Below are 12,377 nucleotides of genomic sequence, written 5' to 3'. Positions count from 1 at the left end.
AGCCTATATATCTTTAAAAAAAATAGTTATGACTGTGAGTCAAAAGTGTATTTAAATGTTGTAGCAGGCTGGTCGTAACACATTCTCCTTGTGGGGAGTGGTTGTGTGGCACCTATAGCGTCCTCTATATCCCAGCCACCATACAGGTCTTATTTAATTTAATATTTTACCTTCCTCATAAACCTACAACTCCTCTCAAACAAATTAACTAAATATGTTTACTAGGTTTATGGAATACAAACTACAGATAATAGGTGGAAGGTGGTAACTGATTTAAAAGAAAGACATCAGGGACCAAAGTGTAGAAGAAAAACAAATTGGAAACTAATTTTTCAGGAATTCAAGATCTATGTCCTTCTGTGGTTATTTTTACACACCCATTTAACACACACATCCCCCTGAGAGACCTCCTACATCTTCATACACCCATAGAGCTTTTTACACGCCCCCATCGTTCACCACCACATGGCAGGAAGCACTAAAGCACATCACACTTCTCTCTTCGACCTGGAGGTGAACCCAGCGCAGATAGACGGACAGAAAAAAAAAAAACATATTAAATGTCAAGTGTGGGCACTTGAGGAAGGCCTGCATGCATGTAAACACCACTTGGGAAACAAGCTCAGAGTGATAGGAAACAAAAGAAGAAGAATAATAGAAGATTTGTGTCTGGGCTGTGTTGAGACAGAAAAGATGGTGGTGGTGATTCTGATGATGGTGGTGTTTGCGACGGTGGAGATGACAGCAGCGTCTGCGCCTTCTTCTGAGATGGACATAAAACATGAAGATGAGACCGTCCGGGCCAAACGAACCCAATGCATCTGGTATCCGCTGAGCATCGAGGTCACAGAGATTCCCTCCAATATCTCCAGCAACACACAATGCCTGTGAGTACAAACACAAACAAGTGGACGCACACTCTGAGATCTGCAGAAATGTTTCGGGATAAAATATTTTGTTTCTGCAGATTTTTATTCCCCACATCTCTGAGAAACTGTTAATGAGAATGCAAGATCAAGTAATTTTGTACGGAGGCCCTAGGAAGCCATGCATCCAAACATTTTATTTACTCCCCTTACAAATAATTTCCAATTATTTTCTCAAGATACAGTATCAACTTATTTTTCTTGTATCTCCAAAGTTGAAAAAGCACCAAACCAACAGAAATAGGGTTTTAACTTACCTCATTAGTGTGGGTGATGGTAGCATGTCACCTCGTGGCCAGCCTATTGTTTTGTTTACTGGATAAAAAAATGATTCTGTTTTCTCAAGAAAGCAAGCTGTGTTATCTCTTGGGGATACATCAATCTGTTACAGTGGGGAAAACCAACTTTCCTAACCCGGGAATACAAGTGAAATAAGTCGAGATCTTGTGAAAACATCAGAAAATGACTCGTTATCGTGTGAAAATGGAGAAAATTAAATGTATAAATGCACGTCTATTTAGGGCTTCTGGAGTTTTGTAGTCTCTCAGGTAATATTAATGAACCTCAGCTTTAAATAATTCATTTTCTGGTTGACAATTTAACAGAAGTTTTTTGAAGTCTTTTATACTGAAAAATGTATGCACAACAGTTATGAAACAAAACTGCTTACTCAGACCAATTCTTTTACATTATCTCTCCTTTTTTCCTTTTTTTATGAATTAATCTGCTGACATAAAGCTTTGCCAGCTTCTTTCTGCGGAGGTAGCTCTTTCTGTCTCATGGTTTCTTTTCTTTATTCATACCTTGATCTTTAAAAAAAAAAAAACAATTGAACAGGTATCACACGGGCGTCACAAAAGCCTAAAAACATGGTTTTAAAGTCAATTATATACGCATTTTATTTTTTTGTATTATTACTGCAGTCGTATTGCTGCCTTTTTATTCACCTATATTTAGTTGTTTACATTTGATCAGATCTTGGCACTTATTTGTGGTGGCAACTGTTATCTGAAAATCACAAGTTTACTGTTGGAAAGTGATTTTTTTATGCCGGACTAACAAAACAAACATTTTTCATTTATATAAGGCAAAACCAAAATATAACTCATGACACTATCTCTTCACTAGGAAGCCGGTCTGGACTGTTTATTATTATTATTATTATTATTATTTACAGAGACCCCAACATGAATCCACTTATGAGCAAACACTTGGCAACAGAGGGAACAGAAACTCTCCTTTAATCTGGCAGAAAAGTCAAGCAGAACCTGATTCATCGGTGCCATCAGCCATTTATGGAGGACTTGCCTCCATAAATGGAGCGCGTGCACTAACCCCTATTCTACTGGCGCCCCACTTATAACTGATACTTAATGTGGGATTTAGAGTATGATGTCATTTCACATCCTCTTTATTTAGGACCAGGTTTAAAGTTTAAGCAGCACAGGCCAAGATTTGGGAGTCAAACTTGAAACTGTAAGTGTCAGAGGAATATGTTCAACAAGAGGTTGAGATACTTCGCTTTAGTTATTAAGGTGTGAAGCGGTAAGTTGATTAAATGTTTACGACACAGTAAAGTCGAGCTGGAAGAGGCAAGTGAGGGTCATTGCCACACGGCGTAAACACTGACCTGTTGTTTTGGCCGGTGAAAGTTTTGGAAGAATCTCAAGGTCAGAAAGAGGGAGGAGAGAATGAGGACCGCCAAAAGCGTCTGCACAGCCATGGACTCAGACGTACACACGAGCAAAGTCCTGATGTACATATTATTTCTCACAAAGCATGCAAAGACAAATACAACATGAGTACATGTGAACTACTTTGTGGCAGGACGGGGGAATATTCCCGAGAGACGTACAGTGAAATCCCAGGCGACGATGTGTGTGTTCTCGTCTGTGCTGTTCTGCCTGGAGAAGGTCAAGGCTGAGGAAATGTTGGGATGAATACAAGTATGCAGAATTGGATGGCCATCTCAGATTTGATCCACAACAGCTTGATGTTAAATGATCTGTCGTTCTCATACGGAAAATCATTCCCAGCATCACTGAACTCGCTGTACCTGAAACATGGAAAAATTTGGCCCCTTACGATTACGTTGGTTCCTCATTGCTAAACGCTTTTCCGTGTTTAATGTCTCTGTTTTTTTGCAACAGGAAAGTTAAGCAGACACAGATCCGACTGATTCCCCAGGGTGCTCTTAGCAGCCTGCAGCACCTCGAGAAACTGTAAGTATGTGTGTCCATGTTTCATGTTTATTCTTTAATGAGGAACATGATCTGAGGAGGTCAAAACACTCCACATGTGGATAATCCAAACAGAGAAGCGGTGCAGAGAAGGGCCACAGGTCAGAACTAGTAGAAGAAGTAGTAAGAAGAAGTTTCTTCTTAAAAAATAGAAATTTAATGCTACAGATTAAAGTGTCTGGAATCCCAAATCCACAAAACGCTAATCTAACTGTTTTCTAAGTTATGATCTTTAGCTAAATCTCCATAATTAAAGTTCATGAGAGTTGATATAATGTTTCCTTTCTTTTAAATCTCTTACAAAAGATCTTAGAAAATGTAGATCGAAAGTAGGAACGTAAAAAGAAAGCAAAACTTTAGAGACCACTGACTCAGGATTGGGGAACGTAAATTAAAGTTTTGACCACTTGTTCTTCATGATAAACCCTCAGTTTTTTTCATACGTTGCATCATTGAAGCTTCATTTAAAGAGTATACAAGAAGACCCACGTATGAAACATACATATCATATTTAACAATCCTTGGCGTCCTTTAATTTTCCCCTGATGTCATCCTCTTCCTTCTTCAGCACCATAACAGAGAACAACCTGCTGGAGAGAATCGGTGCGTTTGCCTTCGCCGGCCTGCCTCGCCTCACTCATATGTGAGTACGCGTATCTCTAAAAAAGCGACCGCTCATGACCCATTAAGCCCAACCTAGTTGTGTGTTCAGTCTTTGTTATGGAACAAGGAGAGCTGCGGACTCTGAGAAAGCTCTTCATCCACACAGATGAGGAGTTAACTTTGTAGGCTGCTGAAGACAAAATACGCCCAAGAATAAGTGCTGATTTTTCTGAAAATGTATCGTGTGTTGTTTGTGTTTCCTCTAGCTACATATCTGAAAATGTTGCATTAGAGAGCATCGAGGCTTTTGCCTTCTCTGATCTCCCTGAACTCTCTGAAATGTGAGTATAACTGGCAGCGTAATTGCAGTGCTGAAAGTCTGTGATCCTAAGACCTGTCATTTGTACTAATATGAACATAACCGTGCGCTTCTTTCAGAACCATCACAAAGTCAAAACACCTGAGACAGATCGATTCAGATGCTTTCAGACACATCATGAAACTACAGTATATGTGAGTGAAGAAAACGTTCCTCTTGAATTTGTGTTTTTCAAACTGATTGTGAGTCCAAAAAGTGGGTCGTGGGTGACAGGCCTACTTCTGACAGGCCCCCACACGGCCAAAGTCATGATTTTTTTATTAGCTTGGATCCCCTGGAAGAGTGTGTCACACTTCTGTCAAGTGAGTTTTTCATGTAGAAAATGTTTGTTTCAAAGGCAGGACTTGTTTTCATCATTTGGAATAATACCTTTAGTAACTGTTTACAAAGGACAACACATTTCCACACCACTCACTCACTGACATTTTTTTCTTTGTAAGATTTATTTTTGGGCTTTTTGTGTCTTTATTGTAGAGATAGGACAGTGGATATAATTGGAAGTTAGGGACAGAGAGAGTAGGGAATGATGGAGGAGCCACAGGTTTGATTTGAAGATGGGCCTCCTGCTTCGAGGACTGCAGCATCTGTACATCGGGCGTGTGCCCTCACCACTCGGCCTCCAGTGCCCCCTCACTGGCATTTTTTTAACAAACAGTGTTCTGTTTGTCCCCAAATTGTGAGAACTGAGACGCAGAAATAGAACCATGTATGGTGATCAAAATAAGTTAATAAACTTTTGACTCAGGGCACCTTATCTGAAAAAAAAAAAAAATTAGATTTCTATTAAGATTTATCATTTATTTGAGATTTTTGTCAAATTAAATGTTAACACTAAAACACCAACAAAATTTCTTAAACTTGATTTTCAAATGTCAAATGTGAGATACACGTTCCCCCCATAGACTGTAAATAATAATGGTTCCTCCACCTGAAGCGCACTGATCAGCTGTTTGGTTCTACAGGCTTCAAAAGAGACAACTAATACAACCGAGCTAAAATTTAAAAAAAGAACGATTTTAAAAGGAATATGACATGCTGTTTACTTTGGATACAAGAGGATTCTTTTATTGACTTGAGTACCCAGAGGAAAAACGTCAGACTCAACAATGAAGACTTTCTTAAATTAGTTAAATTGTGTGGTGCAAACAGCCCTCTATGCAAAGCCATATAGCCAAGCAGCACTCTGACTGGTCTCTTCTTGAAGGGGCCATGCTGACCCACATCTCCTGTGGCTAATACACTAAATAATGACAAGTACCTTATACATCCCTGCTTCATTAATACCGAACTTTCCCTTACACCTGGCTCTACAGTCATATTTGTCTTGTTTTGAAAGAGGTTTCCTGAATTAAAAAACAGTTTTGTCCAAGATCTGAAGCGTCAGTGTTTTACAGACTATCAAACATTTCAAAGACAGTAGAGTTTGCACTTGTTTAGTGTTATTGCAGAATTATGACAGTATTTTGGGACAAGATGCTCTTAGATATCTGATTTGTCTCTCTGCCACCCGAGCTTCTCACTGAATTATCTTGGAATATCTTCACTTGTTAAAATGTAGCTCTGCAAATACAGTGAATGCTACATTGTCCGATTTTATAACTGTGACTCATTGCATCGACTGTGTGTTGTTCAGAGGTGGCAGTGTGAATATAGTAACATTTGGTGATTCTTTTTGCACATCACAGGACCATCTCCAACACCGGACTGAGAGTTTTTCCAAATTTCAGTCAGATCCAGTCCACGGCCACCAGATTTGTGTTGTAAGTCTCAATGCTTAATTCAAATGAAGCACAAAAGCATGCTCAGATACTCTTCTCACTATTACACATATAACACACCATTTCAAATCTATGCACCGAGGGAGCAGAGAATTAGAAATACAAACTATTTATTTCTGTACCTTAAGGGTATTTTTATTGATTTTTTTTCTACTTTAAAAAAGTATTTACCTCTTGGAAATCTTGTGTGTTTTTTTATCCATGTGCTGCTAAGGGACCTGCAAGAGAACAGTCACATAGAGAAAGTCCCCGCCAATGCCTTCAGAGGCCTCTGCACTCAAACTATCAGCGAGATGTAAGGGATTCATCGTTTTTTTTTTTTTAGAAACACCACCCTCACACAGCTCTGAGTGGGCATTGCATGCACAGTGATAAATGTTCCCATCTCCTCACTGTCTCCTTGTTTTCTGCATTTCTAGCCCTCTTACGACTACAGCGTGCATTTATTTTTTCCATTGCCCCTCTTTTGCCTCTCATCCACGATGAGTCCTGTAATGCAGAGGTTCCCAAACTTTTCAGCTCGCCATTTCAGACTTTAGCACTGAGTGGACAAACAAAACGTAATAAGTAGACATATGTCTGTATGAGCAGACACCTACACTGTTGCTGTCATGTGCAAACGTACATTTTACGTGTTTTCTAAACATTAAATTAATTTTTATTTCACCTAATGATACGGTTAAGTTTGAAAATGAACTACTTTTTTGTAAATATTTTTACAATAATGGGTAAAATAAACAATTTAAATTATTTAACACCTTTAATCGTTTTTTGGGACGGCATCTGACCCTCCTCACAGATAGATAAACGAATAAATATTCGATTCTTTAAGGAAAGGCTGCTTCTCTCTGTTACCATTATTTGGGCAATGCTAAGCTAGCTAGCTGCTGCCAGGTTTATACTTAACAGACGGACTTTACAGTTGTATCAATCTTCTTATATTTGTATCAGCAAGAAAGTGTATTTTACAACAGCATTATTATCAGTAAGTTAATTGTTATGACCTTTGGCAGCGACAGGCTAGTTGTTTTCCTCTGGTTATGTTTCCAGTATTTGAGCTAAGCTAGCCTGGCAGTGTTCATGTTTAGATTTAACAGACAGGTAGAGAGAGTGAGATGAGAGTTGTATCAATCTTCTCATCTTACTTTCAGATAGAAAGCATATTACCAATGAAGCTTATTCTCTTTGACAGATGCAGGCTAGCTGCTTTTCCTCTGTTTACAGTACTTAAGCTAGGCTAAACCAGCTAGCTCTTCCTCTAGGTTTATGTTGAACAGACGGGTAAAAGAGTTGTTATGATGATGTATTTCAAATGAACACTACTTTGGTGGGCTGATTTCTTATAATCGAGTCATTTGAAATTGAATACAGTTACTTCCAAGTTAAAAGAAGCTTTTCCAGTGAAACATCAAGATAGAGATGACGACGTCTTACATCACGTTAAAAACTTATTTAGTGTATTTGTCATCGTTAAACTGCTCCAGTCACTGAAAACAAAAGAGCCACACACATTTAAAATTAGCTTGTATTTTTTGGATACATTTTCTGAAGGGATTGTTCTGTGTTTGGTCCATGTGACTGAAATTTGGCTTCCCTTTCCAATGACAGACGGCTCACTCGAAATGGTATCAAGGAGGTGGCGAGTGACGCCTTCAACGGCACAAAGATGCACAGATTGTGAGTCACAGGCGGAGACAAAATTCCAAACAGAAGCTTCAAAAATAAGATTTAAAAAAAATCAGCTCACATTTTTAATTCCTCTCTTTTTCTGTCTCTTTATTTCAGGTGTCTGAAAGGCAATGAACAGCTTACTCACATCAATCCCAATGCCTTTGTGGGTTCCAGTGAGTTGGTGGTACTGTAAGCATGTCATCCAACAGTAACTCATGCCTACATGATTCACCCTCATCATTACTAAAGTCATGGCATGTAGGAGAAAACATGAAACAATGTGGCGTGTGTGGGGAGGCTCAAAAAAATGTAGAAGCATGCCAGATTTGAGGTAAAAATAAACCGAGAGCAGGTGAAGTCATTCAAACAGGGATTTGTCCCGTTAATTCTCCGAACAAAGAGACACGTTTTTAATTGAAGTTGCAGTCAAAAATAAATAAATAAATGTTTCCTGTTGGCAATCAAACAGGAGCTCTTCCCAATATCCTTTTCTGTCCAAATTTGACTTCATCAAAGAAAAACTGGACGTTTTGCTGACACACTTTTTGTCCCTTAGATATTTGATGACAGCTTTTGTAATCTTATTAAAGGACAGTCGCCTATTTTTTCAAAGCAATAAAAAAAAAAAGAAGCTGAAAATAGCATTTCTGAAATTAAAGTCATGGTTATGTTATCAGCTTGTCTGTACTTGCAGGGACATTTCCCACACAGCACTCAGCTCCCTGCCAGACTCCATCCTCGCTGGTCTCGAGAAGCTGTTTGCAAAGTCCGCCATTAATCTGAAAGAGCTTCCTCCTCTGCATCTTTTTACCAAACTCTACCAGGCCAACCTGACGTACTCATCGCACTGCTGCGCCTTCAAGAACGTGCACAGAAAACGGTACGCATGCACTAGCCAACATGGTTGAGCGTCTTTTCATTACCGGCCAGAATCATTGCTCGGAAGGTTTAATTAATTAAGGTGGAATTTGTTTTTTGTGGTTTTGGCGCAAAAACAGTTAAAATAAAAATGGAATATAAAAGTAGAAAGACATTAAAACACTGCACTCCTACTGTCAAGGAACTTACTGTAAATAGTATAAACGAAAAATAAAATAGAAATGTAAAAAATAGTCTTATAAGAAATATGTACAATAGTTGTAAAAAAAGGAAATGTGAAGGTGCAAGCAAACGGTGAGTTTAAATATCTAACAAAAGAAAATTAGAAACAGTTTCTAATTATACAAAAAGTCAAGTGTTCGTCAATATAACAAATAAAGTCCTAGATAGACAAAAGTTTTTGGAATATGTCTTTCTTGCTAAAAGTTATATTTACTTTGTCATAACACTATGTTTGTAGACTAAATGTATTTATTGTACAGTTAGTTTAGCTTAGAATAAAGACTGAAAAGAAAGGTAAACAACTTGTCACTCTGTTTAAGATAATCTAAATCCATGATGTGGTCTGAGCATAAAGGCCTGCAAAAAGGAGTCCTCACATTCTACTATGTGTGTTGCAGTTTTTTTTATTAATCTCTCTAACACAGACTCTGAGCTATGTCACTTTTTGACAAAGAGCTGACGCAGTCCTGCGTGGTTATTTTTGTGATTTCAGCCTTTCAGCCATTACCAGGCTCGTCTCCCTAAAAGCAAACTTTCCACCATGACACAACACATTTTTACCTTCTTTTTTTTTTAACAATAGATGCTCTGTCTATGGCTAAACACGCTTCAAGACAAGTGTGATTCATTTCAATGAAAAAAGAAAAGAAAAAACACCCTGAAGATTTTTTTTGTCTAGTTGTGCAAAATGATAATCTTATCTAATATCTTATCTTATCTTCAAATATCTGATTAAATCAAATGATACAAATATCTTATTTTCTTATCTCTTTATGACTCAATTAATGATTACCATTTAAATTAACTAAGTGTGGATCACAGGGCCTCGATTGTAATGGTGTCTTGTAATAAGCAAATCAAAGTGTCAAAATTGGGAATAGTACAAAACCAGTGGATTGCTATTACACCTCAGATGATGCATTTCTTTTCATTAGGTCAAACTGGAGCTCCCTGTGTACCCACCCTGAGGCCCCAGATAACATTCAATTCTACAGAGCCCACTGCTCCAACGTCACCTCCATCACCTGCACCCCAGCCCCCGATGCCTTTAACCCCTGTGAGGACATCATGTCCACCACCCTGCTACGGGTCCTCATCTGGATCATCTCCATCCTGGCCCTGTTGGGGAACGCAGCGGTACTCGTGGTCTTGTTAGGTATGTAACGGTAAAATCTATTCCCTTTTTTTTAGTTTTCTTTAATATTACAAAGGTTAAAATTGTTAAATAAATAATAAACAGTGCAGCTAAGCACATTATATTTTGAATCTATATGAACATTACATTGTGAAAGGATCTGATCAAAAAATGTGATAACTGCACTTTAAACCTGCAGCTACCTCTCACTTTATTTTTTGTCAGGCAGCCGCTCCAAATTGACCGTCCCCCGTTTCCTCATGTGCCACCTTGCTTTCTCTGACCTCTGCATGGGCATCTACCTGGTCGTCATAGCAACTGTAGACATGCTCACACGTGGCCAGTACTACAACCACGCCATAGACTGGCAGATGGGTCTGGGCTGCAGTGCAGCGGGCTTCTTCACGGTGTGTGTGTGTGTGTGTGTGTGTGTGTGTGTGTACAGCCAGAGAGTCTTTTGCATACAAATGTAATGCCCATGTTGATACATAAACAACAAGACTTGTTAATATGTTTGAATAGAAATATGTGTGTTTGTGTGTCAACTTCAGGTGTTTGCCAGTGAACTGTCAGTGTTTACATTAACAGCGATCACCCTGGAACGCTGGCACACCATCACACACGCTCTGCGGCTCGACCGTAAACTTCGTCTGAGACACGCGTGTATCGTCATGACAGCAGGCTGGATCTTCTCCTCGCTCGCTGCCTTCCTGCCCACAGTCGGAGTGAGCAGCTATGGCAAGGTGGGCGCCTCAAACAGACATACTCTATGTACCGCTTCTTCGCTTTCAAGTTTGTGACAGCAATTAATATCTGTCATAATCTGCTCAGGTCAAAGTCATTAGGGATGCAAAATGGCGCATGAACTCATATTCCTCTAAATGAGTGCAATATACTTGATTTGCTTCAAAAACCTGTGAAAATGATGCTCAGCCACAAATTGCATGTAATGTTTGCTTTGATAAGATGAGCGCTTTGTCTTAACCTCACATCCTCAATGCAACTCCTCCGTGCATTTTAGTTCTTGACAGCAGCTTTATTCAGGATTTGCTCGGGTTCACATAATTTGGGATGCAAAATGGAGCATGAACTCATCCTCCATATGATTTAAATACCCTTTTTTTAATTTGTGTAACGTAAAAATTTCAGTTTATTCTGTGTTTTGTACTATGTTTATTTTATAAAATACCATAATTATCTAAAGTTTATCATTCTTCCCACGTTGTTCATTGTTACATGTTATCAATTTATATCCTCTGAGTTTTTGCCTACGTTCTGTACTGTTGTAGGAAGATGTACACACTGTAATATGAACAACTTTTTCTGTATTTGTTTTTGGGGGTGCAGGTGAGTATCTGCCTGCCCATGGACGTGGAGTCTGTGAAGTCTCAGATCTACGTGGTGTTTCTGCTCCTTCTCAACATCCTGGCGTTCCTCTGTGTGTGCGTCTGTTACCTCAGCATCTACCTGACCGTCCGAAACCCTACGTCAGCCCCCGCCCATGCAGACACCCGCGTTGCCCAACGCATGGCCGTCCATATCTTCACCGACTTCATCTGCATGGCTCCCATCTCCTTCTTCGCCCTCTCGGCCGCTCTCAAGCTCCCTCTCATCACCGTCTCCAATTCCAAACTCCTGCTGGTGCTCTTCTACCCCATAAACTCCTGCTCCAACCCCTTCCTCTACGCCTTCTTCACCCGCACATTCAGACGGGATTTCGTTCTCCTTGCTGCTCGGTTCGGCCTGTTTAAGACGCAAGCGCAGATTTACAGGACGGAGAGTTCTTCGTGTCAGCAGCCGGCCTGGACTTCTCCAAAGAGCAGCCATGTGATGCTGTGCTCCTTGGCCCAGACGCTGAGTCAAGATGGAAAACAAGAATACTAACTTAATCAGTGATAATAAAAAAGCCTGGCATGGCAAATACAGACAGTTTCTCTAAGATCTGAATGAGATATTAACAGAGTTGAGTGCATGACAGCACAAGTTGAAGTGACCTACAGATACTTCAGAAGTATCTATTTAACTTTTAAACTAGAAATGGACTGGAGCCTGTATAGCGCTTTTCTAGTCTTCTGACTACTCAAAGTGCTGTTACACCGCAGGTCACACCTACACATTCACACTGATGGCAGAGGCTGCTGTTTAAAGTGGCCATCAGAAGTAACTAATCCCATTCACACACGCCGAAGCAGCAGGAGCAACATGGAGTTAAGAGTTTTGCCCAAGGACACATCGGACATGTGGCTGCAGGAGCTGGGGATCCAATCCCCAACCTTCTGGTTAAAGGGACGACCGACACAACTACAGTGTTATTAAGGCTCCTATAAGGACGTTTCAACCAGCTGTTTCTGTGTGAATCTCACATCATATTTTTGAGACTATTTAACGTAAATCATTCTAACGTCAGATGAATGAAGAAACTACTGAACATCATGAACATTGCTTTGCTTCAATGTGTAAATCAAGCGGATGAGGAATGTCTCTGTGCTTTGCGTTGCTGCCATGTTGGCCATATCCCCTAATGTTAGTGTAAGACCTCACTGT

General features: G+C 39.7%; 1 protein-coding gene across 1 annotated transcript; it reads left to right on the top strand.

Annotated features, from left to right (window-relative positions):
* The first annotated feature begins 519 nt into the window (after positions 1–519).
* Positions 520–12,377, top strand: fshr (follicle stimulating hormone receptor). The gene is made up of 14 exons (XM_061028682.1): positions 520–887; positions 3,077–3,148; positions 3,735–3,809; positions 4,036–4,110; positions 4,208–4,282; positions 5,834–5,908; positions 6,141–6,221; positions 7,535–7,603; positions 7,712–7,786; positions 8,292–8,477; positions 9,634–9,854; positions 10,059–10,240; positions 10,385–10,576; positions 11,181–12,377. The coding sequence occupies exons 1-14, from the start codon at positions 694–696 to the stop codon at positions 11,715–11,717; spliced, it is 2,109 nt and encodes a 702-aa protein (XP_060884665.1). The 5' UTR covers positions 520–693; the 3' UTR covers positions 11,718–12,377.

The sequence above is a fragment of the Labrus mixtus genome, chromosome 21 (assembly GCF_963584025.1).
Source record: "Labrus mixtus chromosome 21, fLabMix1.1, whole genome shotgun sequence".
In the NCBI taxonomy this organism is placed as follows: domain Eukaryota; kingdom Metazoa; phylum Chordata; class Actinopteri; order Labriformes; family Labridae; genus Labrus; species Labrus mixtus.
This window is presented reverse-complemented; position numbering and strand designations above follow the sequence as displayed.

Coding starts and splice junctions, on each gene's coding strand:
- fshr (XM_061028682.1), top strand. CDS start 694: ATGGTGGTGGTGATTCTGATGATGGTGGTGTTTGCGACGGTGGAGATG. Junction 5,909..6,140: donor ACGGCCACCAGATTTGTGTT/GTAAGTCTCAAT, acceptor TGTGCTGCTAAG/GGACCTGCAAGAGAACAGTC. Junction 10,577..11,180: donor GAGTGAGCAGCTATGGCAAG/GTGGGCGCCTCA, acceptor TTGGGGGTGCAG/GTGAGTATCTGCCTGCCCAT.